This window comes from Leiobunum rupestre, chromosome 11 (assembly GCF_980474605.1).
Source record: "Leiobunum rupestre chromosome 11, qqLeiRupe1.1.hap1, whole genome shotgun sequence".
Classification (NCBI taxonomy): Eukaryota; Metazoa; Arthropoda; class Arachnida; order Opiliones; family Sclerosomatidae; genus Leiobunum; species Leiobunum rupestre.
Genome location: NC_143394.1, coordinates 31,537,519 through 31,561,998, shown reverse-complemented (window position 1 = coordinate 31,561,998; position 24,480 = coordinate 31,537,519). Strand labels below are relative to the sequence as shown.

The 24,480-nt window shown below is 37.2% G+C and overlaps 1 protein-coding gene across 2 annotated transcripts in view; it reads right to left on the bottom strand.

Annotated features, from left to right (window-relative positions):
* Positions 1–3,682: 3,682 nt before the first annotated feature.
* Positions 3,683–24,480, bottom strand: part of LOC149922262 (S phase cyclin A-associated protein in the endoplasmic reticulum-like) — a 65,462-nt gene continuing 44,664 nt past the window's right edge. The window contains exons 20-21 of one of the 2 annotated variants that reach the window (XM_090163756.1): positions 20,240–20,294; positions 3,683–4,496 (exon numbers count right to left, since the gene is read on the bottom strand). In XM_090163756.1, the coding sequence (XP_090019882.1) occupies positions 4,396–4,496; positions 20,240–20,294 (156 nt within the window). In that variant the 3' untranslated portion in view covers positions 3,683–4,395. The remainder of the gene's footprint in view (positions 4,497–20,239; positions 20,295–24,480) is intronic. The other variant, XM_090163755.1, reaches the window with a different exon arrangement.

Below are 24,480 nucleotides of genomic sequence, written 5' to 3'. Positions count from 1 at the left end.
ATTCTATATTTCAGATTTAAATTGATTATCATTAATGTTTCAGGATTTCCAGTGGTTTACAACTATCGTTTCTGCGTTTTCAGTGATTTACAACTATTGTTTCTGTGAATGTCAGTTATCACTATTATTTGTGATTTCCGGTAATTTACCACAAATATTTATGTGATTTAATTTGATTGTCAATGTTTCATGATTACAGTGGTTTACAACTATCGTTTGTGATTTCCAGTGACTTAAAACTATTGTTTGTGATTTCCAGTGACTTAAAACTATTGTTTGTGATTTCCAGTGACTTAAAACTATTGTTTGTGATTTCCAGTGACTTAAAACTATTGTTTGTGATTTCCAGTGACTTAAAACTATTGTTTGTGATTTCCAGTGACTTAAAACTATTGTTTGTGATTTCCAGTGACTTAAAACTATTGTTTGTGATTTCCAGTGACTTAAAACTATTGTTTGTGATTTCCAGTGACTTAAAACTATTGTTTGTGATTTACAGTGACTTAAAACTATTGTTTGTGATTTCCAGTGACTTAAAACTATTGTTTGTGATTTACAGTGACTTAAAACTATTGTTTGTGATTTCCAGTGACTTAAAACTATTGTTTGTGATTTACAGTGACTTAAAACTACTGTTTGTGATTTACAGTAACTTTCAAATATTGTTTGTGATTTCCAGTGACTTACGACCATTGCTTCGGTGATTGTCAGTTATCACTATTGTTTGTGATTTCCGGTAATTTACCACTACTATTGTTTGTGATTTCCAGTAATTTACCACTACTATTTATGAGATTTAATTTATCATTAATGTTTCATGATTACCAGTGGTTTTCAACTGTTGTGATTTCCAGTGACTTACAACTATTGTTTCTGTGATTTCCAGTAACTTACAAGTATTGTTTCTGTGATTTCCAGTAACTTACAAGTATTGTTTCTGTGATTTCCAGTAACTTACAAGTATTGTTTCTGGGATTTCCAACGCCTTACAACTATTGTTTCTGGGATTTCCAACGCCTTACAACTATTGTTTCTGGGATTTCCAACGCCTTACAACTATTGTTTCTGGGATTTCCAACGCCTTACAACTATTGTTTCTGGGATTTCCAACGCCTTACAACTATTGTTTCTGGGATTTCCAACGCCTTACAACTATTGTTTCTGGGATTTCCAACGCCTTACAACTATTGTTTCTGTGAGTTCCAACGCCTTACAACTAATGTTTCTGTGAGTTCCAACGCCTTACGAGTATTGTTTCTGTGAGTTCCAACGCCTTAAAAGTATGGTTTCTAGGATTTCCAACTATTGTTTGTGATTTCCAACTATTGTTTCCCACAAAACAGAAGTGAACTGGAAAGGTTAAACTTTTAGGCCCACATTGAAACGCCCTGACTTTTCCAGGAATTGCGAGTTTACGCCAGGACTGCGGCAAGCAACCCTGTTTACATAATCCAATTATTACCCGATGTTTCTATACTCTCGTAAATCGATTAAGGGGAATCAAAGTTAGCGGTTACAGTCGCAAAAGTATCAGTGGAAATCTGGAACAAAGTCTACACGAGTAAGTTAGCGGGTTACAGTCCCGAAGGACCCCCAATCTTTATAAAGCGCTGATATTTATCCTCGAAAAGGAGATGGAGAAAACCCAAATCCATTTATACCGGCGTGACTTAAAACAAACAGAAGAGACACACGAGGCCGCGGGTGAAGCGAGCTTAAAATCTTTGATAAATAATAAATCAATAGTGTGGGTTTAAAAATCGATAAAACGTTACGGAGAGCTTTCAAAAATGTATAAAGCCCCTACTCAAACGAAACATCGCGGAGAGAGAATCGAGAGACGGGAAAGTTCACTCCGTAATGCATTCTTGATTGACAAGTCGGAATAAAAGTGACGCGCCGGGACGCGAGAGCCGGTGTCACTCAGCGTGGTAACAAGCAGGTGGACGCTTCTCCGATTCAATCACCGCTCGCTGACCCCTCCCGCGACCTCTAGCCCGGCCACGCTCGCGATTCGGTCGGCCTCACCTGGCAGGGGTGGCCCACGAGGGAAAGAGTTCGCGGTAGGCCTAAATCCGCGTGGGGTCGGCCCTGAACGGTACCCGCCATCTCCCAACGCGCCAATTTCGTCGGCTCGGAAAGGATATAGTTAAGCCTATTCACGCGTTGGTTTCGCGCACCCAGTGTTTAGGGGCAAATCAGAGGCCGATTTCAGACCTCTAATAGATAGCTTCGGAGACGACGCGGGCCCTAAATAATAAGGGTCTTCTCTTAAAAGGAAAATTGTTTTCTGTACGCTGCAGTTATTTCGGTTTACACGTGGTATTGTTCGCTAAATCATTTACTACGGGGTTTTCACACGCTGACCCCGCGCCAAAGATTTACTCATTTTTTGAGAGAATGTTGATTCGATCCGCGGCCACCAGGGGTCGAATTCCCCACCCCCCTGCACGAGATGGGTGGAAGGAAAAACGCCACTAGGTTGCGCTTAAAAATGAGTAAATTCTGGTCCACTTAATTTATTATTTATTTCATCGTTCAGAATAATGGAAATAATTTTTGCTTTTATATGACAGCAATTATATCTATTGAGGGTAAGCTAACGTTTCCGAAGTTGAGATCAAAATTGTTCGACTATTGTCGAAGATCTAAGACTAGAAACGACGTGGTGGGCGGTGAATTGTCACGTTTGACGTCTCGAACGAACTACAGGCCAAGAAGAACCCTATTATTCGAACTCTCGTAGAACTCCAAAAATGACAGAAAAGACAATTTTACACCGATCACACCCTGAGAACCAATTCGTGTACTGAATTGTTGCGGATAATTCGCTTATAACAGGTTAGAAGTGCAGTTTCCTAAAAAGACTTTTCGAAATTCGAATTCGGTAACACTGTCATTTTATTCTGTCGGGGTATTTTTTATCGTAAAATCGGTAAAAGTAAAAGTTAAAAGCAAACCGTGAAAATTTGGTTTTCCATCGGTTTCGGAAAAAAATTATTCGGTTATTCTCTACCCCAAATACACAAAATAATGTCGTTGGCATAATAAAAAATGTTATAATTGTACTACAATATCACTGCACATTTCCTAATTATACATTTTTAAGGAAATTGACACCCGCGAACACGCCGTAAGAAATGTCTATGAAATAGGCTGTAACCATCATTCTTAGAAGCGGTAATACTTTTTAACGGAATTAAAAATTCGTCGATAGATTTCGAGCATGTAGAAATTCTCTTCAACGATTTCTCGTGATGTTCTTCGACGATTTCTCGTGATGTTCTTCGACGATTTCTCGTGATGTTCTTCGACGATTTCTCGTGATGCTCTTCGACGATTTCTCGTGATGTTCTTCGACGATTTCTCGCGATGTTCTTCGACGATTTCTCGTGATGCTCTTCGACGATTTCTCGTGATGTTCTTCGACGATTTCTCGTGATGTTCTTCAACGATTTCTCATGATGCTCTTCAACTTATAAAGCCGAGTATAAATAAAATTTCTGAGACAACAAATTAACTCAAAAATATTTCAGACCATGCCAGTATTTGAGGATAAATTAACAATTAAAAACAAATAGGACTTAGTTACAATTTCCATACATAAAATTTATTGGAAACGTAGTAATAATTTATCAAAAGCTTTTTAAATAAATTGCGCGTATATGGAAATTTAAGTCTTGTTAATTTGTGATTATAACTGGCATATAGAACTGTATGAACGACTTTCAAATGATAAAATGAACAATAATAATTGAATAATTCGAGCCCAAATAAAGTCGTACGCGGGGAGCGACTGGAAGTGGGCAGAAGCCTTCCAACGCGGCTTGAAGAGAGAGAGCGCGTTTACATTCACAAGTATCATCCAGTGTGAGACCCAGGCAGATGGGCGGCCATTCACGATAACAAAAGCGGAGAGCAGTGCTCCAAACGCGCGCTCCGAGAGTGCTTCAAACGCCCCCTCCCTCGGCTCGCTTTTATTACGATTAGAGAAGGCATTTATCCCCGGTTAAAGACGAATTAAGATAAGTCATACGACGTGGATTAACACGTGCTGCTCATTCTCAGAATTAACTATACCCTTTAAACGAAGAATTAAGTCCTTATCGTAGAAAAGAGGCTTTAATAACAAAAGCAAACTAGATCTTTTTATATATATATCCATCTAAACCACTCGTACAGTCTACGTCATTAGCGTTATTATATACAATGTAGTCGACGACACAAAAATAAAGTTAATAAATTAGGAATGTTAATGGTATTAGCTTTGGTATATCGTTGATAAACCGCACCAAAATGTTAACAAAACTACTAAGCTTATTTCAAAAAAATCTAGAGAAATTATATAAACGCATTTTTTTAAGTGAGATCTTGTAAGAATAAATGAAACCTAATTCAAGTTGTTGGGCTACTAAAAAATTGCTTGGCCGATGTCCACTTATTTTTGGGGAACCGTGATGACAGGCACCATCGGACATTCTCCTCGACATTCGATCCTAGAAAAATTACAAAAAAATACCAATTAAATTGTGTTATAATTTTGCAAAAAAAACGTACATTACAAATTGATGTATTTCCTTATCTTAGTTTAAAAAAGTCGGAACTCATTTTCCGGAAAAATGAAATGCGGAAAAATTTCCAAAAAATTTCCGCAAATCGGAAAAATTTCAAAATTGGAACATAAATTACTTTTTAAGGGTTTTTAATTTTTAAATTTTTATCGATATAAAATGTCTAATAACAAAATTGAAAAAAAAATTGGATAAAAAAAATTGTACATTGGGTAATTTCCGGTTAATTTGGGTAAATGCGAGTACATTAGGGGGGAAATAAGCAAATTGGGTAAATTTGGGTTATATTATTTAAAATTTTGCCAATTTAATGGCATTTACCTAAATTTAGCTACTTTACTTGAGTTCATCCATAGATAGATTCTTGGCAAGACAGTATTTAAAACAGTTCACCAACGAAAAACTTAAAGGCCTATTTACACGAGCCAACATTTTGGCCTAACTTCGTTGGTTATCGCAACGCGCGAGTTGGTTTTGGTTAACACACTCCACGAAAAGTGGTCGACATTTCAAGCGTTAAAAAAATACATATTCTACTACAAAATATTTAAATTTATATTAATGAAGGTGTTCAACATTAAATATTATAATTAAGTTTTACGTAATTGAGGTTGTGTACGAAAATTAAGAAATTTAAATTTTTGAGGCTAAGACTCGGTCAGAAAAACCGGTCAACAAAAGCGTTTGCGTGGTCAACACTTTGTAGAAATATTTTCCCAATTGGCCAAGCTGTGTTGGTCCCGAGGGGCAGGTCACTTCCATTTTCGGTGCGTCTTAATCATAGTAAAATGATTAAATCAGGGTAATCAAGATTATAAAATCTAATTACGATTTAAACGAGATTTTATCATTCTAATCATGATATAATCTTTTTAATCAGGATTTAATCATTTAAACGATATTTAATCATTCTAATCATGATCTAGTATTTTTAATTAGATTTAATCATTTTAATCCCGATTTAATCAATATAATCGGTCGAATCGAGAATTTATCATTAAAATCAAAACTAAAGTACGATTTAATCATACTAATCACGATATAATTTTTTATCAGGATTTAATCATTTTAAACAGGTTTAATCATTTTAATCAGATTTAATCATGATTAAATCAGATGTAAACATTCTAATCATGACTAAACGTGATTTAATCAACTTAATCGTGATTAAATTGAATAAATAAAAATAATAACGATTAAATCGGATTTAATCTTTTGAGGGGTGCGTCGTTAATCAAGGAAGTGACCTGCCCCTCGGTTGGTCCACAATGTTTTGCAAAAATGTTGGTTGACCACAGCTGCCCGTAAGTTCAACTGCATTTAATATATTTAATAAAAATATTGCCTAAATTTGACCTAGAACACTAGCGAGTGTATATATATATAAATATAGGTAAACCCACAAAAGCTATCTCAAACACGGCGCGAAAGAGAATTTTGGATGGCAAAGCAAATAAAAAGCAAAAAAACTCCGAACTTGGACAAGGTAGGTGGACCGTATCGCAATTCTATTTCTCGCCACGGAACTAGCTTCGATAGTACTGCCTATTAGGTTTGTCATATCTATCAGGAAAACCCTAGAACCCGTCAAAGGTGGGGTTGAGGACGCGGAATTGTTAGCCAATGCATTAGTTCTTTTCCGGTTGGCGACCCTCGCCGTGTTTGTTTGTTACTTGGACAGAGTTGTTAGACAAAGAGAGCAAAGTTTACGGAACTGTTAAAAAAGTGAAATCTGACACGGACGCCCTCGTCGGCGGCGCAGTTTGTTTAACGAGGACGAGATTATGACGCTTTGAGCCAGACCCGCCGTTTCGTCTCCCTCCCGAGTCTTACGCGGGATTTCAACAAATTTTAAAAGAAAAATATGATCAACTTGGATTAAATGGTCTATACCTTTGATTTATTTACCAAATCGATCGGGGGAGATCATACCATCAGTTTGGAAAATGGTGAAGCTTTTTGGGAGGGTGGCGGATTGATTAAATGGTTTATACTTCGTTACAAAATCGATTGAGGAAGATCAGTTAAGAAAATGGTTAAGCCTTTGCGGGAGAGGGGGCGGAAATGGTTTAAATTGGCTCGGTAAAATGGTTTAAATTGGTTCGGTAAAATGGTTTAAATTGGCTCGGTAAAATGGTTTAAATTGGCTCGGTAAAATGGTTTAAATTGGCTCGGTAAAATGGTTTAAATTGGCTCGGTAAAATTATTTAAAATGGTTTAAATTGGCTCGGTAAAATTATTTAAAATGGTTTAAATTGGCTCGGTAAAACGGTTTAAATTGGCTCGCTAAAACGGTTTAAATTGGCTCGCTAAAACGGTTTAAATTGGTTCGGTACAATGGTTTAAACTGGCTCGGTAAAATGGTTTAAATTGTCTCGGTAAAATTATTTAAAATGGTTTAAATTGGCTCGGTAAAACGGTTTAAATTGGCTCGCTAAAACGGTTTAAATTGGTTCGGTACAATGGTTTAAACTGGCTCGGTACAATGGTTTAAATTGGCTCGGTAAAATGGTTTAAATTGGCTCGGTAAAATGGTTTAAATTGGCTCGGTACAATGGTTTAAATTGGCTCGGTACAATGGTTTAAATTGGTTCGGTACAATGGTTTAAATTGGCTCGGTAAAATGGTTTAAATTGGCTCGGTAAAATTATTTAAATGGGTTCGGTAAAATGGTTTAAATTGGCTCGGTAAAATGGTTTAAAAATTCTCGGTAAATGGTTTCAAAGAGGCTCGGTAAATGGTTTCAAAAATTATCGGTAAATGGTTTCAACAGTTGAAACTGGCCCGGTTAAACGGTTTAAATTGGCTCGGTACAATGGTTTAAATTGGCTCGGTAAAATGGTTTAAATTGGCTCGGTAAAATGGTTTAAATTGGCTCGGTAAAATGGTTTAAATTGGCTCGGTAAAACGGTTTTAAAAAATGTTCGGTAAAAAATGAACCAAAAATCGTTCGTTTCCGAAAAGGAAACTTCGCTGTCAGTGAAAGCTCAACATGATCCCGGGAATAATATCATTCGTTTACGTAATGAACATTCAGCGAAGCGTTAATAATAAGACTGAAATATAATTAACACCAAATACGAAGTTACGCGAAAAGATTAAAGACACGCCCGGGTGACTACCTTTAGAAATGTAATAATACTCTAGATCCCCGGGGATCAACTTCGGCTTTTCTTATAAATGTACGTATAATAAGCTAGCGTAAGTACAAATATAATATTTGAAACAAAGGTGTAATCGTTAATGGCCAATCGGGGTATGGCGATCCATTTGGTATGCCGGCCGTTTTCCTAATCCCCGTACTCCGTCCGTCGCACGCCCAGTTCTTTGTTTCTTACTATTTTCTGCCGGGAATTATCGCGGCGGCTCACGCGACCCAACGATTTCGACGACGTTTTAAGACGAAAACAAAATTTCCCATTCCAATTTTCTTTCCTATTTACCACTTCCACTACAAACCCCCTTTGTTAGCGACGAAAAACACAAAATACAATACTCAACCAACCGAATATAGCTAGGTCGCGATTTACTACCGTACAATAAACGAAAACTACAAGTCGAGCCATTTAAAATGCGTAAATAAATTAACCTTTGAAGATATGTCGATTCTAAGTACAATTTTGGGGTGCACGAAAACCTAGCAATCATATTACTTTCTGAATATTACTTTCACCGGCTTAAAACTTAAGTATTTTCAAACCGATTTCCCAGATATAATGGTTTTCCCCCGTTTTCCCACTAATATTTCAATGATTTCCCATTAATATTTCCCTGATTTTTACAGGTTTTCAACCGATGCAAGATAATAATAAAATAATAAGATTAAACTTTAGCTTTTATTGAAATTATGTCGCAAACACTTAACACGTCATTGCTAACTTAACTAATCTTTCACGAAGAGGTTTAGGTGTTAATCATTTCAGGATTGAAGTAATAAGGTCAAATCTTTAATAAGACAAACTTATTGATGTAAACCATCAAAAAGTCCACGATTTCCCTGTTTTATCGACAATGTATTTCTTTGAAATTTCCAAGTTTTAAAGACGTCTTTTTGAAAATTGGCATTAGCCGTCATACCTAAAAGTAAAACCGTCTTCTTGATTACGAGGGAGCCAGTGTGCAAGAATCGGTTGCGAAAAATTAACTTGGTAATCTCTTTGGATCCCAACTTGACCGAAATCAGTTACAGGCTGACCACAGAAAAAGTTAAAATAGTAAAAATTAATAATTTTTAATCTATTTATAGAACTTCATAAGAGATAAAGTTTTGGTAAATAAAGGACAACGTATTATAATTACAGTTGAAATTACCGAAAAATAGAGATTTCTAATACTGATGAAGTGGTTTTTAATTGAAATTTGATTGAATAAATGTTTTCTAACTAAAATTTGATTGAATAAATGTTTTCTAACTAAAATTTGATTGAATAAATGTTTTCTAACTAAAATTTGATTGAATAAATGTTTTCTAACTAAAATTTGATTGAATAAATGTTTTCTAACTAAAATTTGATTGAATAAATGTATTCTAACTAAAATTTGATTGAATAAATGTTTTCTAACTAAAATTTGATTGAATAAATGTTTTCTAACTAAAATTTGATTGAATAAATGTTTTCTAACTAAAATTTGATTGAATAAATGTTTTCTAACTAAAATTTGATTGAATAAATGTTTTCTAACTAAAATTTGATTGAATAAATGTTTTCTAACTAAAATTTGATTGAATAAATGTATTCTAACTAAAATTTGATTGAATAAATGTTTTCTAACTAAAATTTGATTGAATAAATGTTTTCTAACTAAAATTGGAAAATTCAGGAAACTATAGTGTTATTATAAGAACTAGGTAATATGGAAAATTTTGAAAAATTAATAAAAATGTATGTGATCACATAGTGGTTAAGTACTATTTAATTAATAGGCCTTAACTATCGCGTGAGCTTCAAGTTAGTACATATATTTGGAGGGAACGTGACCCTGACAGAAATACAGAGGGTTTATGGTGGGAAAACGAACTTTCGCTATATATAAAACCTTTATTTTTAAAATTAGGCTTCATTTTGATCTACAAACGGTAGAAATGGCAATTTAAATATTCACTCAGGTAGGTAATTGAGCATTTTACCACACGAGGGAATATACTACGTATAATCTATCATATGAAAAAGTAAAACAGCCGACCAAACCCGAAAATTTAGAAACATGGCCCCTCATACCCCCATAGGTACACACCCAACCAAAATATTCCCAAAACGAATATATTTTTTATAACACTTTGATGAAAAGCTCAAACGTGTGCCGACATCACGTACGCGAAAAAAAAGCAGATACTTTTAGGGTCTTGAATGGGAGGTGACTTTATCCGCATGATGGCCCAAGCGCAAGTTTATGTTTTGTTATTTTTTTTATTTATAGGATAAAAATCCAACGGACCCCCAAAAAGTTTTGTTTGGCCTCGTGGGAGGGGCCTGGACGGGGCTAAATACAATTAGGAGGGGTGTGGCACCAAAGTGTGACCAGCCCCGACGTGCTACCCACACCTTAAACCGTCAAACCCTGAATTCCGAGCTAAAAACTTTATTTTTATAAAAAAATTGTACATTTTTAACGACCTTTATATATTTTTTTGGTACCTCGACAAGCTCGAATTCACAACCGTGTCTGTAAATAAATATAGTCTCGTATTTGTCCTGAGAAACAGATTGTCAATTTAAAATTGCGACTAAAAATCCCCGATAACATTTGGTCTATTTTTGGCCTATTTACGCCTGTAAAAGTGTTCAACACGCGGTACGCCCGTGTACTGGGAGAAGATACCTACCGGGGAAGGGAAAAGCTAAAAGACCCGTTTAGAAGTAGAGAATTTAGGGGATGATATATATTTAAAATAAAAACATCAAGTTAGGCGTCCTTTTTAATCTGAATTTAATATCAGGCATTCGGCAGAGGGCAAAATGGTCGGAAACGTTAGCCCGTTCCCAATTAGTTCACACCCTCTCTCCGGGGGATCATCTAGTGTTTTTTTAATACGGTCAACGTGGTCCCTTTTTCCGTACAGGGGCCGCTTGAGTAGCAGGTGCGACTACAAATTAGACCAAACAAATTATTCTCGCCGCGGACTGGGACACCGTGCGCGCATCTGCGGAGCGAGCTCATCCCTGCAACCCCCTCCTATCCCCCCTCAACCGAAAAGGCGCGCGCGGTGTAGAATACGTAACGTGACAAAGCAGATAACGAACAAGTTGCTTAAGCTGAAATGCTCATTTTCTCTTAAAGGTACTTTGAATGATCCGCTAAACTCAAGAATGTATGTGTCGGGGATGGGAAAGAGACAATGTCAACGGCGTGCTCTTCAATCACGTCGGACATTTAAACTACATTTTTTACATAATATTATACATAACAGCAGTAATAAAGGCAAATCTATAATAAGACCAATTTCCACGATTTTACCCCGAAAAAATGGGAAATTCCCGATTTCCCCGATTTTTACAAAAAAAGTGGAAATTCAACCAATATTTCCAATTTTTACACAATTGTAAATTTCCCTTATTTCCCCGATTTTTACAAAATAATGGTAATTTCCCCAATTTTTTACACAATTGGAAATTCCCCTGATTTCCCCGATTTTTACACAAAATTGGAAATTCTCCTGATTTCCCCGATTTTTACACAAATTTGAAAATTCCCCTGATTTCCCCGATTTTTACACAAAATTGGAAATTCCCCTGATTTCCCCGATTTTTACACACAATTGGGAATTCCCCTGATTTCCCCGATTTTTACACACAATTGGGAATTCCCCTGATTTCCCCGATTTTTACACAAAATTGGAAATTCTCCTGATTTCCCCGATTTTTACACAAAATTGGAAATTCTCCTGATTTCCCCGATTTTTACACAAAATTGGAATTCCCCTGATTTCCCCGATTTTTACACAAAATTGGAAATTCCCCTGATTTCCCCGATTTTTACACAAAATTGGAAATTCCCCTTATTTCCCCGATTTTTACAAAATAATTGTAATTTCCCCAATTTTTACACAATTGGAAATTCCCCTGGTTTCCCCGATTTTTACACAAAATTGGAAATTCCCCTGATTTCCCCGATTTTTACACAAAATTGGAAATTCTCCTGATTTCCCCGATTTTTACACAAAATTGGAAATTCTCCTGATTTCCCCGATTTTTACACAAAATGGGAATTCCCTTGATTTCCCCGATTTTTACACAAAATTGAAAATTCCCCTGATTTCCCCCCAAAATGGAAATTCCCCTGATTTCCCCCCAAAAAATGAGAATTCCCCTGATTCCCCCGATATTTACCAAAATATAAGACTACCTCAACTATTTCCCTGACTTTTCCGTCGACAATCTTATTCCCTGATATTTCCAGATCCGTATGAACCCTATTATGAATTGTTTTGTAGAAAACTAAACCCGCTTTCCACAGTTACCCCAGCGCATCTGTTTTCCACCAAACCGTGAATTGAGGCGGCACCCGAAAAGTGCGCGTCGCCTATAACAAAAGTATCGAGAGGGGCCATTAAAAGCAATACGTGAGCGGCGCGCGCTTCAAGCTACACTTGGAAGCGGGACGGACGCTACGGAAGGCAGAGGAATAGTTTCGGTCGCGGGGCTGATTAGAAGAGCGAGCAAAAAGCGCGGCGAAGAGAGAGGCTTCGAAGGCACGTCCCGGGTTTGGCGCCCTGTCATCCGTTTTTAAGGCGGGAGCGTGTAAGGATCATTAATATTTCAGGTCAAATTAAAGCGTAATCAGGCTGCACGCCGAATCCACACGTCGGCAGCGGCAGGTTGACAGCGCCCACTGACGGAGGATCTTCCAAATGTCGCTACAGCCAACCCCACCCCGATCTTTCAGTGCGAGGTTATCTCGGGATCGGACATCGAAAAACAACGCGATACCCAGCGCGTCTCAATTATAACGGATAAATACTATTTTTTTAAAAAGTTTTTTAATAGTCAAAAACGCCATCTAGTGGATCGACATTAATATCGCGGAATTTTGTTTTTTTTAGTAGTCAAAAACGCCATCTAGTGGATCGAAATTAATATCGCGGAATTTGTTTTTTTTTTGTCAAAAACGCCATCTAGTGGATCGAAATTAATATCGCGGAATTTTGGGTTTTTTATAGTCAAAAACGCCATCTAGTGGATAGAAATAATTATAGCGGTTTTTTTTGCACGCTGTGATCCGGAGTTTTGATGGGAAGAAGTTATTAATGAAGGGCCCAGTACGGAGTCGCTACTGTCGACCGATTCCAATTAAAATATATAGGTTCCTCCGTATTATTACAGATAGGCCAATTAGTTCAGGGCGTGGTTCGACGTATCACAGCCGTTCATCAGATGACGCCACCGAAAATTCAATTAAAAATTCAAAAAGCAAACCTGTCTCTAGTTTACGTACACTAATCCCGAGCAGTAGAATGATACGCATAGGACTTTCTATAAAATAAGCTTCTCTTGTTTTTAAGTAGCTCATTCGTGACATATTCCTTAAAGGGGAACGGTCAAACTTGAACCAGTTAGATAGCCCTATAGCCCATTAAAAACTAAAATTTATGGCGAAATCCGCATCAAAAAATATTGAGTGGTTAATTTTTAATAAAATATAGAAATTTCGGGAAATCGAAAAGCGCGCGTTAGCCGCGACACCTGGTGAGAAGTCGGTGAGACAGAAAAACCACGTAAAAGCGCGCGCTGCTGAAGGAGCGAAAAATTTGTTTAGCACACGCGGCGCGTTCCAATTATAAGAGACCTAAGCCTAAGTTAGTATAGTTCGCAAATCGCTCATACGGGGTTAGGGGCGCTGGCGGCAGCCCCTAAGATGGCGACGAAAATTCAAACCCAAACACCTGGCGTTATTTTTCGTTTCATCTTTTTGGGCCAAAAGCAGTGGAAAGGTCAATAAACATTAATTCTGTTCAGTTCAGTTCATGCTTAAAAACAGGGTGCCTCGACGAATTTGCTCTGATGTCCGGGCTTTTCGTAGTAAAACGTCATTCATAGAAGAAAAACTATTTAATAGTTTAATTTTAAATGATCCAAAACCGAATCTAGTAGCTTCGATAATTTTGCGTTACAATCGCGTCGTTCGTCGTGTAATATTTGTAGTTTTTGTCTTGGTAAGGGGGAAGACCAACCGGAATTTCAGAAGCACCGGTCACACTTAAATTCAGTAAATCAAAACTAAATTCTAAAACCCCGCCCAAGGATTTAATATAGTTTTCAAGTTTGTGGCGCCACTTTGTGTACTATGTTCCAACTATTTTATCATTAATCCTCTCCTTTTAATATTTTGTAAACTGTCTTTGATAAGTTGTATAAACATATTTTAAAATTATGTTGGATTTCCTGGATTAAAAGAAAATAGGGTACTTTAGGGACCAAATCTCGATTTTAAGGTAAATTAGGGACTTTGAAGAAAAATAGGGACTTAAGGTATTTTAGTGACTTGGTGGGAGCCCTGCCAAGGCTTAACTTATGACCTGAACTTTGAAATTACGAAACTTTTTCCCAAAACAATTAGTTGATCATGTTTACTATACATACAATAATATTATTTGACATAATTCAGTGTTTCCAAAGTTTTTTCACAATCAAATTCCAGACTTTTCCAGGTTTTCCCTGACTTATTTTGTGCCAATATTTTGTATTTTTAGTCTATATTTTAGTAAAAGTTTCCTATTTGCAACCAAAATTAAATTCCCTGACACTTCCCTGATTTGTAGACTAATTTTTAAAATTCCCTGACTTTCCCCTTATTTTTAGACTAATATTTTAAATTCCCTGACTTTTCCCTGATTTTGTAAATTCCCCGACTTTTCCCTGATTTTTATACCCATATTTAAAATCCTTGACTTTTCCCGGAATTTTCAGGTTTTCCAGGTACCGTGGCAACCCTGTAATATAGAAGTTTAGTCGCGTTATTTTTGAAAATACAATCAATTTTACTACCCAGCCTTGTCGTGTGAACCTAAAAACGATCTTGAATTTGGGGAACCAATTATATCCCAATCTATTCATCTACCTATCATGCTAATGTTATTCGCTTGAAACATACACCTACGCAAGCTCCCGTTGATTTCTCAAAAAATAAAATGTTTGGGAAGCAAAAATAGTGGGTGCAGAATACATCATATATTGAATTTCTAATACGATTTCATTGCCGTAAAATCATCAGCCTAAAAACCAGAAATCAATACGAAAATTGCGCTCTGAAACCTCAAAATCAGTTTCCGATTTAATAATAATAATCAGCTAGGCACCACCTTAGGCCTAAGTCATCAAGCGACTTTGAAAGCCTTTAATTCAGGTGGCCGGGTTACAATGCGTAGGAGGGTGTTGGCAAGCCCTTCATGCCACGTGAGCCAACAGCTCCCTACACTAACTATTACCTTTAAAATCAACAAGTTTTTATGGAAAGGGAAACCGAAGAGCTCGGGGGAAAACCCCTTAAACCAGTGGGAAGAAAACTTGCAAACTCAACGCGGAAGGAGTTGCTCCGAGTTTTTTCACCCAGTGCCACAAACCGGGATCGAACCGGCTCCTCTCGCTGCGAGGCGAAAGTGCTAACCACTCCGCTACCCCACTATCAGATTTACAGGGCCCCCACTCAAATCTTCAATTTTCTTATAGGAAAAATCGGATTATTTTTCAAAAAATATAGGACTTTATAGGACTATTTTTACAAATTTATAGGATTTTATAGGACTACATATGCTATTTCATTTAAACTTTATGCATTTAAAAACAAAATCTATATTTAGAGAAATAAATCTTTGATTTTCACTTAAAAAATAGAAACTATTTAACCATTTTATCACAAAAATATACTAGTAGTTAACCATGTTCACAATAACAAAAGTATAGACTAGAATGACTTGGTATAGGAATATATACTTTAGCTAAATCTAGCAATTTAACTGACAATGTGAGTGGCTGGATTTGAAATGGGCAAAATACCTAAATTATAGGATTTTATGGGACTTTTGGGGGATTTTGCTAAAAATATAGGATGTTATAGGACATTTTTGAAAATAAAGGATTTTATAGGAATTATATAGGACCTCTGGGGGCCCTGCATTTAGATTAAAAATGCCGTACCGACCGATTGCCACTTCTCGCACTCTTGGTATCATTTCCCATACTTTCACCAAGGAAGGTTGGGACGGGGGTTAGAGGTGGCCAAACCGAAACTTAACCAAATGAAAGCGGGATTAAATTGAATGGGCGCCCGATAGAAGCGAGACGGGTGTGATTTCCACGACGCTATAATCCCGCAACTGACGAGAGGGGGCGCCACTGAGAGAGGGAATCTAGAAGAGTGGTCCAGTTCCACTATAAAATCGACTTTCATTAGGCAAAAACTCACCCCCTCGAAACGAGTCTTAAAACGTCGATGCCAAAGGGAGGGGGGGGGGGCGAGTGGACCCCCCACGCGACGAATTCCCAAAATCCCGGGTGCTTCCGTTAATTAATCTTCTATAAGTCGCCAATGATAGTAGCGAAGAAGGCAGAGTTTTTGGCGCGGGGACCGAAAGCTGATGAATAAATCAGCCTTATGTTGTTGAATACACACACACACACGCGAAGGGGGCCCAACCATCCCCGGGGCTACTACATCATCGGCTATATTAAGGCTAACTTCTTTTACGCAGTGGTGAGGCATCCAGCGTAAAACTTGTCATCACACGGCCGCGCGGCCTTTTTATTTGCATAAGACTGAGAGGGACGGATAGTCGGATTAGAGTCTGGATTATTTGACTAAGAAGATCGTCCCTTTTGCGAGCGTTTCTATCGGGAATGGCCCACCGTTAACGGTACCGTCAACTGACACGGGACAGTTTTGGTCGTAAAATGTGTTTGCCGTTTATTCCGGGAGCCCAGTTTCGTGATTAGCCCTGAGGGTGTATTACGGCCTCTAAATTCGGGGTTATAATCCCGGCAAAGCCCCTCGCCGTACATATTTAACGGCATCCGCTAATAGAAATATACTTTTTATTCCGCGGGGGTTGGGTTGAAAAATGTTGGGGGCCAAACCCCTTTACCTACGGCACACCGCAACTAGCGAAAAAGATCGAACCCCTTCGGAAAAATGAAGTACGCGAAAAAATAGGGAGTATCCATTTTGAGGAGAGGGTGAAAGTCAAACAAGCCGAATGGGGTAAAATGGGGGCGGGGTCATCAAAAGGTCATTGCGGGGGATCAAGGGGAATCCGCGCTCGTCATCGGGACATCACTCATTTACGAGCACTTTTTTACTCGCTTATAGCGAGTTTGATTTATTCCGATTAACATATTCGTTGAAGTTAGCGTAACCGCGGTAACGGGAGGGGGTGAAATCGCCATCAATTAGACGAACTGTCACCGTAACCCGGGTCCTTTCCCGCGTCTTGGTGAAATCCCCGCGTTTAAAGGGAGCCCTCGATTGATGTTGTCGTGGTAACATCATTCGCTTAAGACTATTTACTGTCGCTAAGAGGAGGCATCAAGAAATTCAGCTCCAAAAACTACATTCGTTATCTTTATTTTTATACCCCCGTACCGTAAGTTGTATACGCGCAGTCGATAAATGAGAAATTGACTTACACGAATAAACAGATCCTCAGCCAACAGTTCGAGGCGAAAGAGGAGTTTATAGATAGTGACCAAAACTAAGACGTTATTAAAGATAAGTCTACAAACGAAGCGGTTTTGTTGTTATTCCGTTGGTTTCTTTTCGCTTGTTCCGGGATTTCGGAGTAGTGTAACAAGAGTAAGGCTATGACGTCATTTTACTCCGATTCTGTCTGTGGCCTTTTCGGCAGATAAATTCTGGCTAGCAGATGACAAAATCCGTTTTACTCCAGAAGGAGTGAAAAGAGTAGCCCTCATACTCCGGCGACTAGTTTATGCGGCCTAGGAGCAACAAACACAGCACCCCACACAAGGAGATGGCAAAAGTCGCGCATTGAAGGGGAAAATTCGGAAATTGACTTCCGCCTTTCCGTAAAACGTTCAGCGTAAAGGCTCGTCCAATGAAATTTGTACACAACACGGCGTTAACTGCGTTCTCCTTGTGTTTGTGGCTCCTAGATGGGGCGGAGTAATTATCAACCCGGAACAGGAGAATAAAAAGTTTTCGGATAAAAAGAGTACACTTTTAGTCCGAAAAGAATAAAACACCTCATGGTCGAATTTTTACCAGGCCGGACTAGCCCTACGACGTCATTTTACATTTTACTCCCGATTTTGTGGCCGAGCCTATTTGGGTGGGTAGTTCTAAAATTCAGTACTACCCAAATTTTTATTCTTGGAGTAATTTTGGGTAGTTCAAAAATTGAGTTTTGACAATTAAGTTATTGAGTGCTTGCTCGTAGCGTCGTGTAGCGGCTGCAGGGTTGCCACAGTTTTTTCACCATTAAATTCCCCGACTTTTCCACGTTTACCCTGACCATCTCTACAGATTTTCCCTGACTTATTGTGTGTCAAGATTTTGTATTTTTTTACCTATATTTTAGTAAATGTTTCCTATTTGCAACTGAAATTAAATTTCCTGGCATTTCCCTGATTTATAGACTTTTTTAAAATTATCGGACTCTTCCCCGATTTTTATACCCATATTAAAATTTCCTGACTTTTCGAGGAATTCCAGGTTTTCCAGGTACCGTGGCAATAATTTGACGTCACAGATCACGAGGAAAAACACCACACGATCTTGCGAAATAATCACGTGACCGCCATGGGCGTCATAATGTCATGGCCGATCGAGACGCGTTACCGTGGCAACGAAGCCAAGCAACACCCACGAGCGGAATTGCTATAAAAATCTAATATACTTAAAATACTCTGACAAGCCAAAGTTTAACTCGAAGATAATTAAGTAAAAATGTTTTTCCAAAATGGCTGCTTGTGACCTTTTTAGCGGATATATTCTGGCTAGCAGACGACCAAATCTGATTTACTCTCTTTACACCTCCTTTCCAGAAGGAGTAAAAAGAGTAGCCCTAATACTCCGGAACAAGCGAATAGTTTATGGGCCGGAGTAATTCTCATCCCCGGAACAGGCGAATAAAACGTTTTAGGGTTTAAAGATTACACCTTTAGACCGAGAATAGCGTGGGAAGTAATCTGATGTTTAGAATAAATTTTGAATAAAGGTGTATTTTAGCAATACTAGCCAACTAATGAACTGAAATAACCATATTTATTTTAAGCACTACACGTTCAAATTAAGTTTTTGGGAGCGAATATTAAATGAAAAAAGTTCTTTGGTAGCGTTATTTGTTAAAATTATATTAAATTATCATTTAATTATATTTAGAGATAATGAGTATATTGGGAAGGCATTCTTTTCAAAAGAAATGTACACGACCCGGATTAAAAAACTCTAGAGGACCCGGATTAAAAAACTCTAGAGGACCCGGATTAAAAAACTCTAGAGGACCCGGATTAAAAAACTCTAGAGGACCCGGATTAAAAAATTCTAGGCGACCCGGATTAAAAAATTCTAGGCGACCCGGATTAAAAAATTCTAGACCACCCGGATTAAAAAACTCTAGCCGACCCGGATTAAAAAACTCTAGACGACCCGGATTAAAAAACTCTAGACGACCCGGATTAAAATTTTATATGATTTCGATGGAAATGGTTTATTATCACCTTTTAGGAGAAAATCATTACGCCTTCATTAGCCAAAATATCATATTAAAATATAGTTACAGGTAAGGATGAACCGATATTAGAAAAATATTTTCAGAAAAACGTTTAAAAATAGGAAAATTCTCAATTAACTAAGGATAATATTTTATTTTATTGTCCACGCCACGGACGCCAGATGTCAGAAGCTAGATCATACCTTTTTTTTAGACATGGGGTTACGAGTGTAAACAAATAAAAAACAACGATATTCGATTTGTGATAGAAAATATATTTCACGTAAAATGAAAAGAAACATATTCGGATATGCTCTTGCAAACGTTTTTCATGAAAAATTAGAATAAAATGGTATGACAGTGTACTGAACCGTCTATTACAATGTTTTTATCATACACTACTGTTATGATAGTTACCTTCGTTAATATCGGCCGATATCGGTATATCCTTAGTTACAGGATAGTCATGACTAGAGACTTGTTGTATAATTCGTTCCATCTCCCGGAAATAACACAAAACGCTTCTACAATTTCAACCCCTATATTCGCGTGTCGATCAATATTTCTCAAACTCATTCCTATAAAATTACCTCGTAAGTAGGTATGTAAACGAGTCTTTTCCAAATAAAACCGATTCATCATAAGCCGCCCGCCAAGGCCCGACATCCAGATCCCAGCCAGCCAATACGAGAAACACTCCGTCGAGAGCAGATTTATGGTGATTGTAGTCGATATATCGAGTTATAAATCGTAGGGCACTTAGGACCTCTGAAGTGGCCCGATTTTCAGCCCCCGAAACATTAAAACACCTTAAGCTCTATAACCATCCGAGAACCCTAGGGCCACTTTAGGTCAATTTCGAGAGCATTTTCCCCGTCAGAGGAGAAAAAAAGCTCCAGTGGATATACGCCATTCGCATCAAGCGAAAGCCCGATAAACAAAATTATAGACAGAGCGGGCATTACCATCCGAATAAGAGTAAAGAAAGAGAGTAAAGATACCTTACCTTTGCTTTTAGCGTTGCCAGAAACGTTGCCTTGATGAATATCCAATAGATTCGCCTGGCGGGAGAGAAAAAATTGCGTTATAAAAAGGGTTTTAGTTTCCTATAGGAAATGGGCATTTTTATTTCGTATAGAACGGCGCGATTTGAACCGGCCAGTTCTCCTTCAATTGTTTCGGGGACCTTACACGCGTCATTTTTATAAGAGGGATGTCTGCCTCGATCGTAAATGTCTCGGGGAGAGTGAAATAAAGTAAACTCGGCCATTAGCGCCGACGCCAAATGATCCCCCGCGAGAGAGACTCGAACTTAGCGCGACTATTTGTATCGGTTACTCTTCTCCTATATTGCATCGTATTTACAAAAGTAAATAACCGTTTCCAATTATTGAGCCGATGCCGTAGGTCTCGCACGAACCCAAAATACATTTACGAAAGTGAGGCGACGATTACCGACTTCATCGATCGCGAAGTACTCCAACTTGATTTTAATCAATTTTCATAAAGTATTTTTGAAAAAGAGAAAACCTAGCCAATTGCTATAACTTAGGTTTAAATATAACCTTTCTTCTACTTCCCCCCTAATGTTGCATTGGATTCTACCTGTGGGTGGAGATTCCGCCGAATTTGTTTTGTAAAGTACCAAAATAGGTTTTAAAAAATAAAAACTTCTATATGATTATTAGCTTAATTTTAATGAATTCATTATACATATTAGTCTTTAAAAATTAAAACATATTTGTTTTAGCCTGAGATGCACCGATATGGGTACAGCCAATATATCGGCCGATTTTATCGGCCTAGGATAGCCGATATATCGGCCGATATTAACAAAGTTACCTATCACAATATTATGCTTTTTTGTTTACTATCGCAACCACCTGTTAAAAAATGATATGATCTATGGCTTTTGGAGTCGAAAAACCACTTATGATTCCTGACCGTTTTGGACGCGAATAATTATTTCCTACAACAGCGATCAACTGGCCTTTTTAAAAGGAAATGTAAGGTTGTGGCAATAAATGTTTTCCATTAATTAGTTAGTTGAGTATCGCCTTTTTTTAAAGTTTTTCCTGAAAATATTTTTCTAATACCAGAAGTATCGGCTAATATCGGCCTCGCTTAAGCCGATATTGGCCGATACCGATATTTGAAAAATTAGCCGATATATCGGTGCATCCCTAGTTTTAGGTAAAATTATGATACTAAATTATATAAAACTTTGAAATTTTAATTAAAATCAAATAAATAAAAAATCTATAAAAATCCGATTTAAATAAAAAAATCGATTAATTTGATTTAAAAAAATCAAAAAATTGATTCTTTACTGTCTTCCGTGATATTCGCCTATAGATTTTCGCGGCGTTTGGCAGGGCCTAAAATAGTGGGCAGTTCTGAGTAGTATTAAAATCGGATTTGGGAAGTGCTATTTATCGTGAATTTATCACAAAAAAGTATGACAAATTTAATATAGCTGATTACCTCATGGGTCTTTCCGGTACATATCGACAAACCCGGACAATTTTGCTTAACTTATTAACAACCAGGGTTGGACATAAGGCACTAGTCACGGCATTTGACTATTAAAATAAACGCTCTGACTACTAAAATGAACCGAAATCTGGGGGCTCACTAGTCAATTTGACTAGTGAAAAATATACCTAAATATTCATAAATAATGGCGAATAAATTCATTCTACAAATCCCATTTTAAAAATCGGGAGTCCAGAGAGTTCACTGCATCTCATACAAGTTTTGATTCGGAATCTCGTTCTCAAATTAATGCGTCATTTGATGATATTATCAATGAAAATATTAACTCGTCAAAGACTCTTAAAGTCGACCTCTCAAATGTTGGCTTACTTCTTGTTTTATACCCCCCTTTTTACCCCCACTAGTCAGTGACTACTAAAATAAATTAAAATAGGAGGCTCACTAGTCAGGCTGACTACTTAAAAAAATATCCTTATGTCCAACCATGGGCGCAACCATTTCTTCTCTCATTATTTTATAAAAATATTCGTCTGCTACCAATTCTGAATTCGGTGCTTTTATCGCTCATTGAATTATGTTTTAGGGGTTTAGTTTGTATTAGTGTTGCAAGTCGGAAAATTTTACGTATTTTTCCGAAAAAAATAAAAGTTTTCATTCCACGATTAGTCTAATACATTGTTTGCATATTTAAATAAAGCGGTATTTTCACCTAATTTTTCGAATCTGAAAGTAAAACTAAACCTCTAGACTAGTTTAAACTGATTAACAATGTAACACTATTAATGTTTTGTAGTATGTTTACTGTTATTATACATTTTATATCGATAAAAAGTTAAAAACATTAAAAACCCTTAAAAAGTAATTTATGTTTCATTTTTTTATTTTTCCGCAGTTCGGAAACTTTTCTGGAAATTTTCCCGCATTTTATTTTTCCGGAAAATTAACAACACTAGTTTGTATATAGCGATGTACATTATTTTTTAGGCAGTTCTAAGAAATACTTATTTTAGCCTCTGGCATTTGGATTATTTTGTGTTAAATTAGATTATAATTTCTAATTTAGTTAGCTACGAAATGTTTAGGATTTTAAATCGTGGAACCTTAGAGTTGCGTCTATGGAAGAGTTTAAGCTTTATAACAATCAGCTAGGCTAATATTAAAGGCACCCCTATAGGTCAAAGTCAGCCAGCTAATTTTAAAACCTTTAAATCAGGTAGCCGAGAGCTCCCTACACTGACTATTACCGTTAACATCAACAAGTTTTTATGGAAAGGGGATACCGAAGAATTTAGGGGAAAACCCCTTTAACCAGTGGGGAGAGAACTTTCAAACTCAACGCGGAAGGATTTTTTCCAAGTTTTTACCCAGTTTATTCCTAATAAATAACACTCATAGTTGGTTCAATAAACTGATCGTACTGCAGCTAGGTTCATAAAAATATACTAGAAATAAATTCCTGACAAAAGTTTGTAATTAACACTACGGCCATCTCTAGATTCATCGATGAAATACTATTTAACAGACGAAAGTTTATAGAATTCCGCGACTTTTCATAATTAATAGTTCAGTAAAGAATCTTAGGATGGCGCCATGGTTACGGCTGCCATAATAGGGTACAAATCCCGTACACGCTAGTGAAAAACGATTTTAGAATTGTTGAAATATACTTGAAAGTCCCGAAATCTGGGCGAAAATCAGTTCCAAAAACTCTAAGTGGGGTGGCGGAGTGGTTAGCACTTTCGTCTCGCAGCAAGAGGAGCCGGGTTCGATCCCAGCTTGTGGCACTGGGTGAAAACTCGGAACAACTCCTTCCGCGTTGAGTTTGCAAGTTCTCTCCCCACTGGTTTAAGGGGTTTTCCCCCGAGTTCTTCGGTTTCCCCTTCCATAAAAACTTGTCGAGGTTAACGGTAATAGTTAGTGTAGGGAGCTGTTGGCTCGATCGTGTGGCATGCAGGGCTTGCCACCACCCTCCTACGCATTGTAACCCGGCCACCTTAATTAATGGCTTCAAAAGTCGCTTGATGACTTAGGGTATTAGCCTAGCTGATTATTATTATTATTATTATTATTATTATTAATTGTGCTCTAAAATGTCAGTCAGTTTCTGATTTCTGAAATAACTTTGAGATTCAAAATCCCGTACGCAAAATTTGCGATAATTTCACGTAGTTTTCCGGGTTGAAACAATACAATTTCAGCATTTTTCAATTTATAAATTCAGATGCTGTAACTCTTAAACAAGAGTGATACAATTTTGTTTTTTAATTAAAATGTTTTCCACCTGACCATTTTCAGAGTTTCAACCTATATTTTAGTAAACGTTTTTAATTTGCAACAAAAATTAAATTCCCCGACGTTTTCACTAGTTCTAAAATTGCGCCGACTATTAAATCCATTTTCAAAAATCCCGAGGGGTCGGACATTTACCAAAATCCCGTACACTTGGTCTAAAATCGCAAAATCTTTTAACTCTCTCTATGGTAAATTAACATTCTCTACGAAATCCCGTACAAAATAATGGCAAGTGTCCGACCCCTCGAAAAATCCCCTGTATTTTATTTCATAGCATATATTAAAAATCGTTCGATATAAAATCTATAGGTTTCTTTTATATAACGCGGAATTATAAATTATTTTGGAACACTTTTTAAAAGTAATTAGGATTTCAAAGCTATTAATAAATCTATATTTCAAGAAAAGGTTTTCCGGAATATAGGATTTCCTAACACGGTTCAATAATAACATTATTTC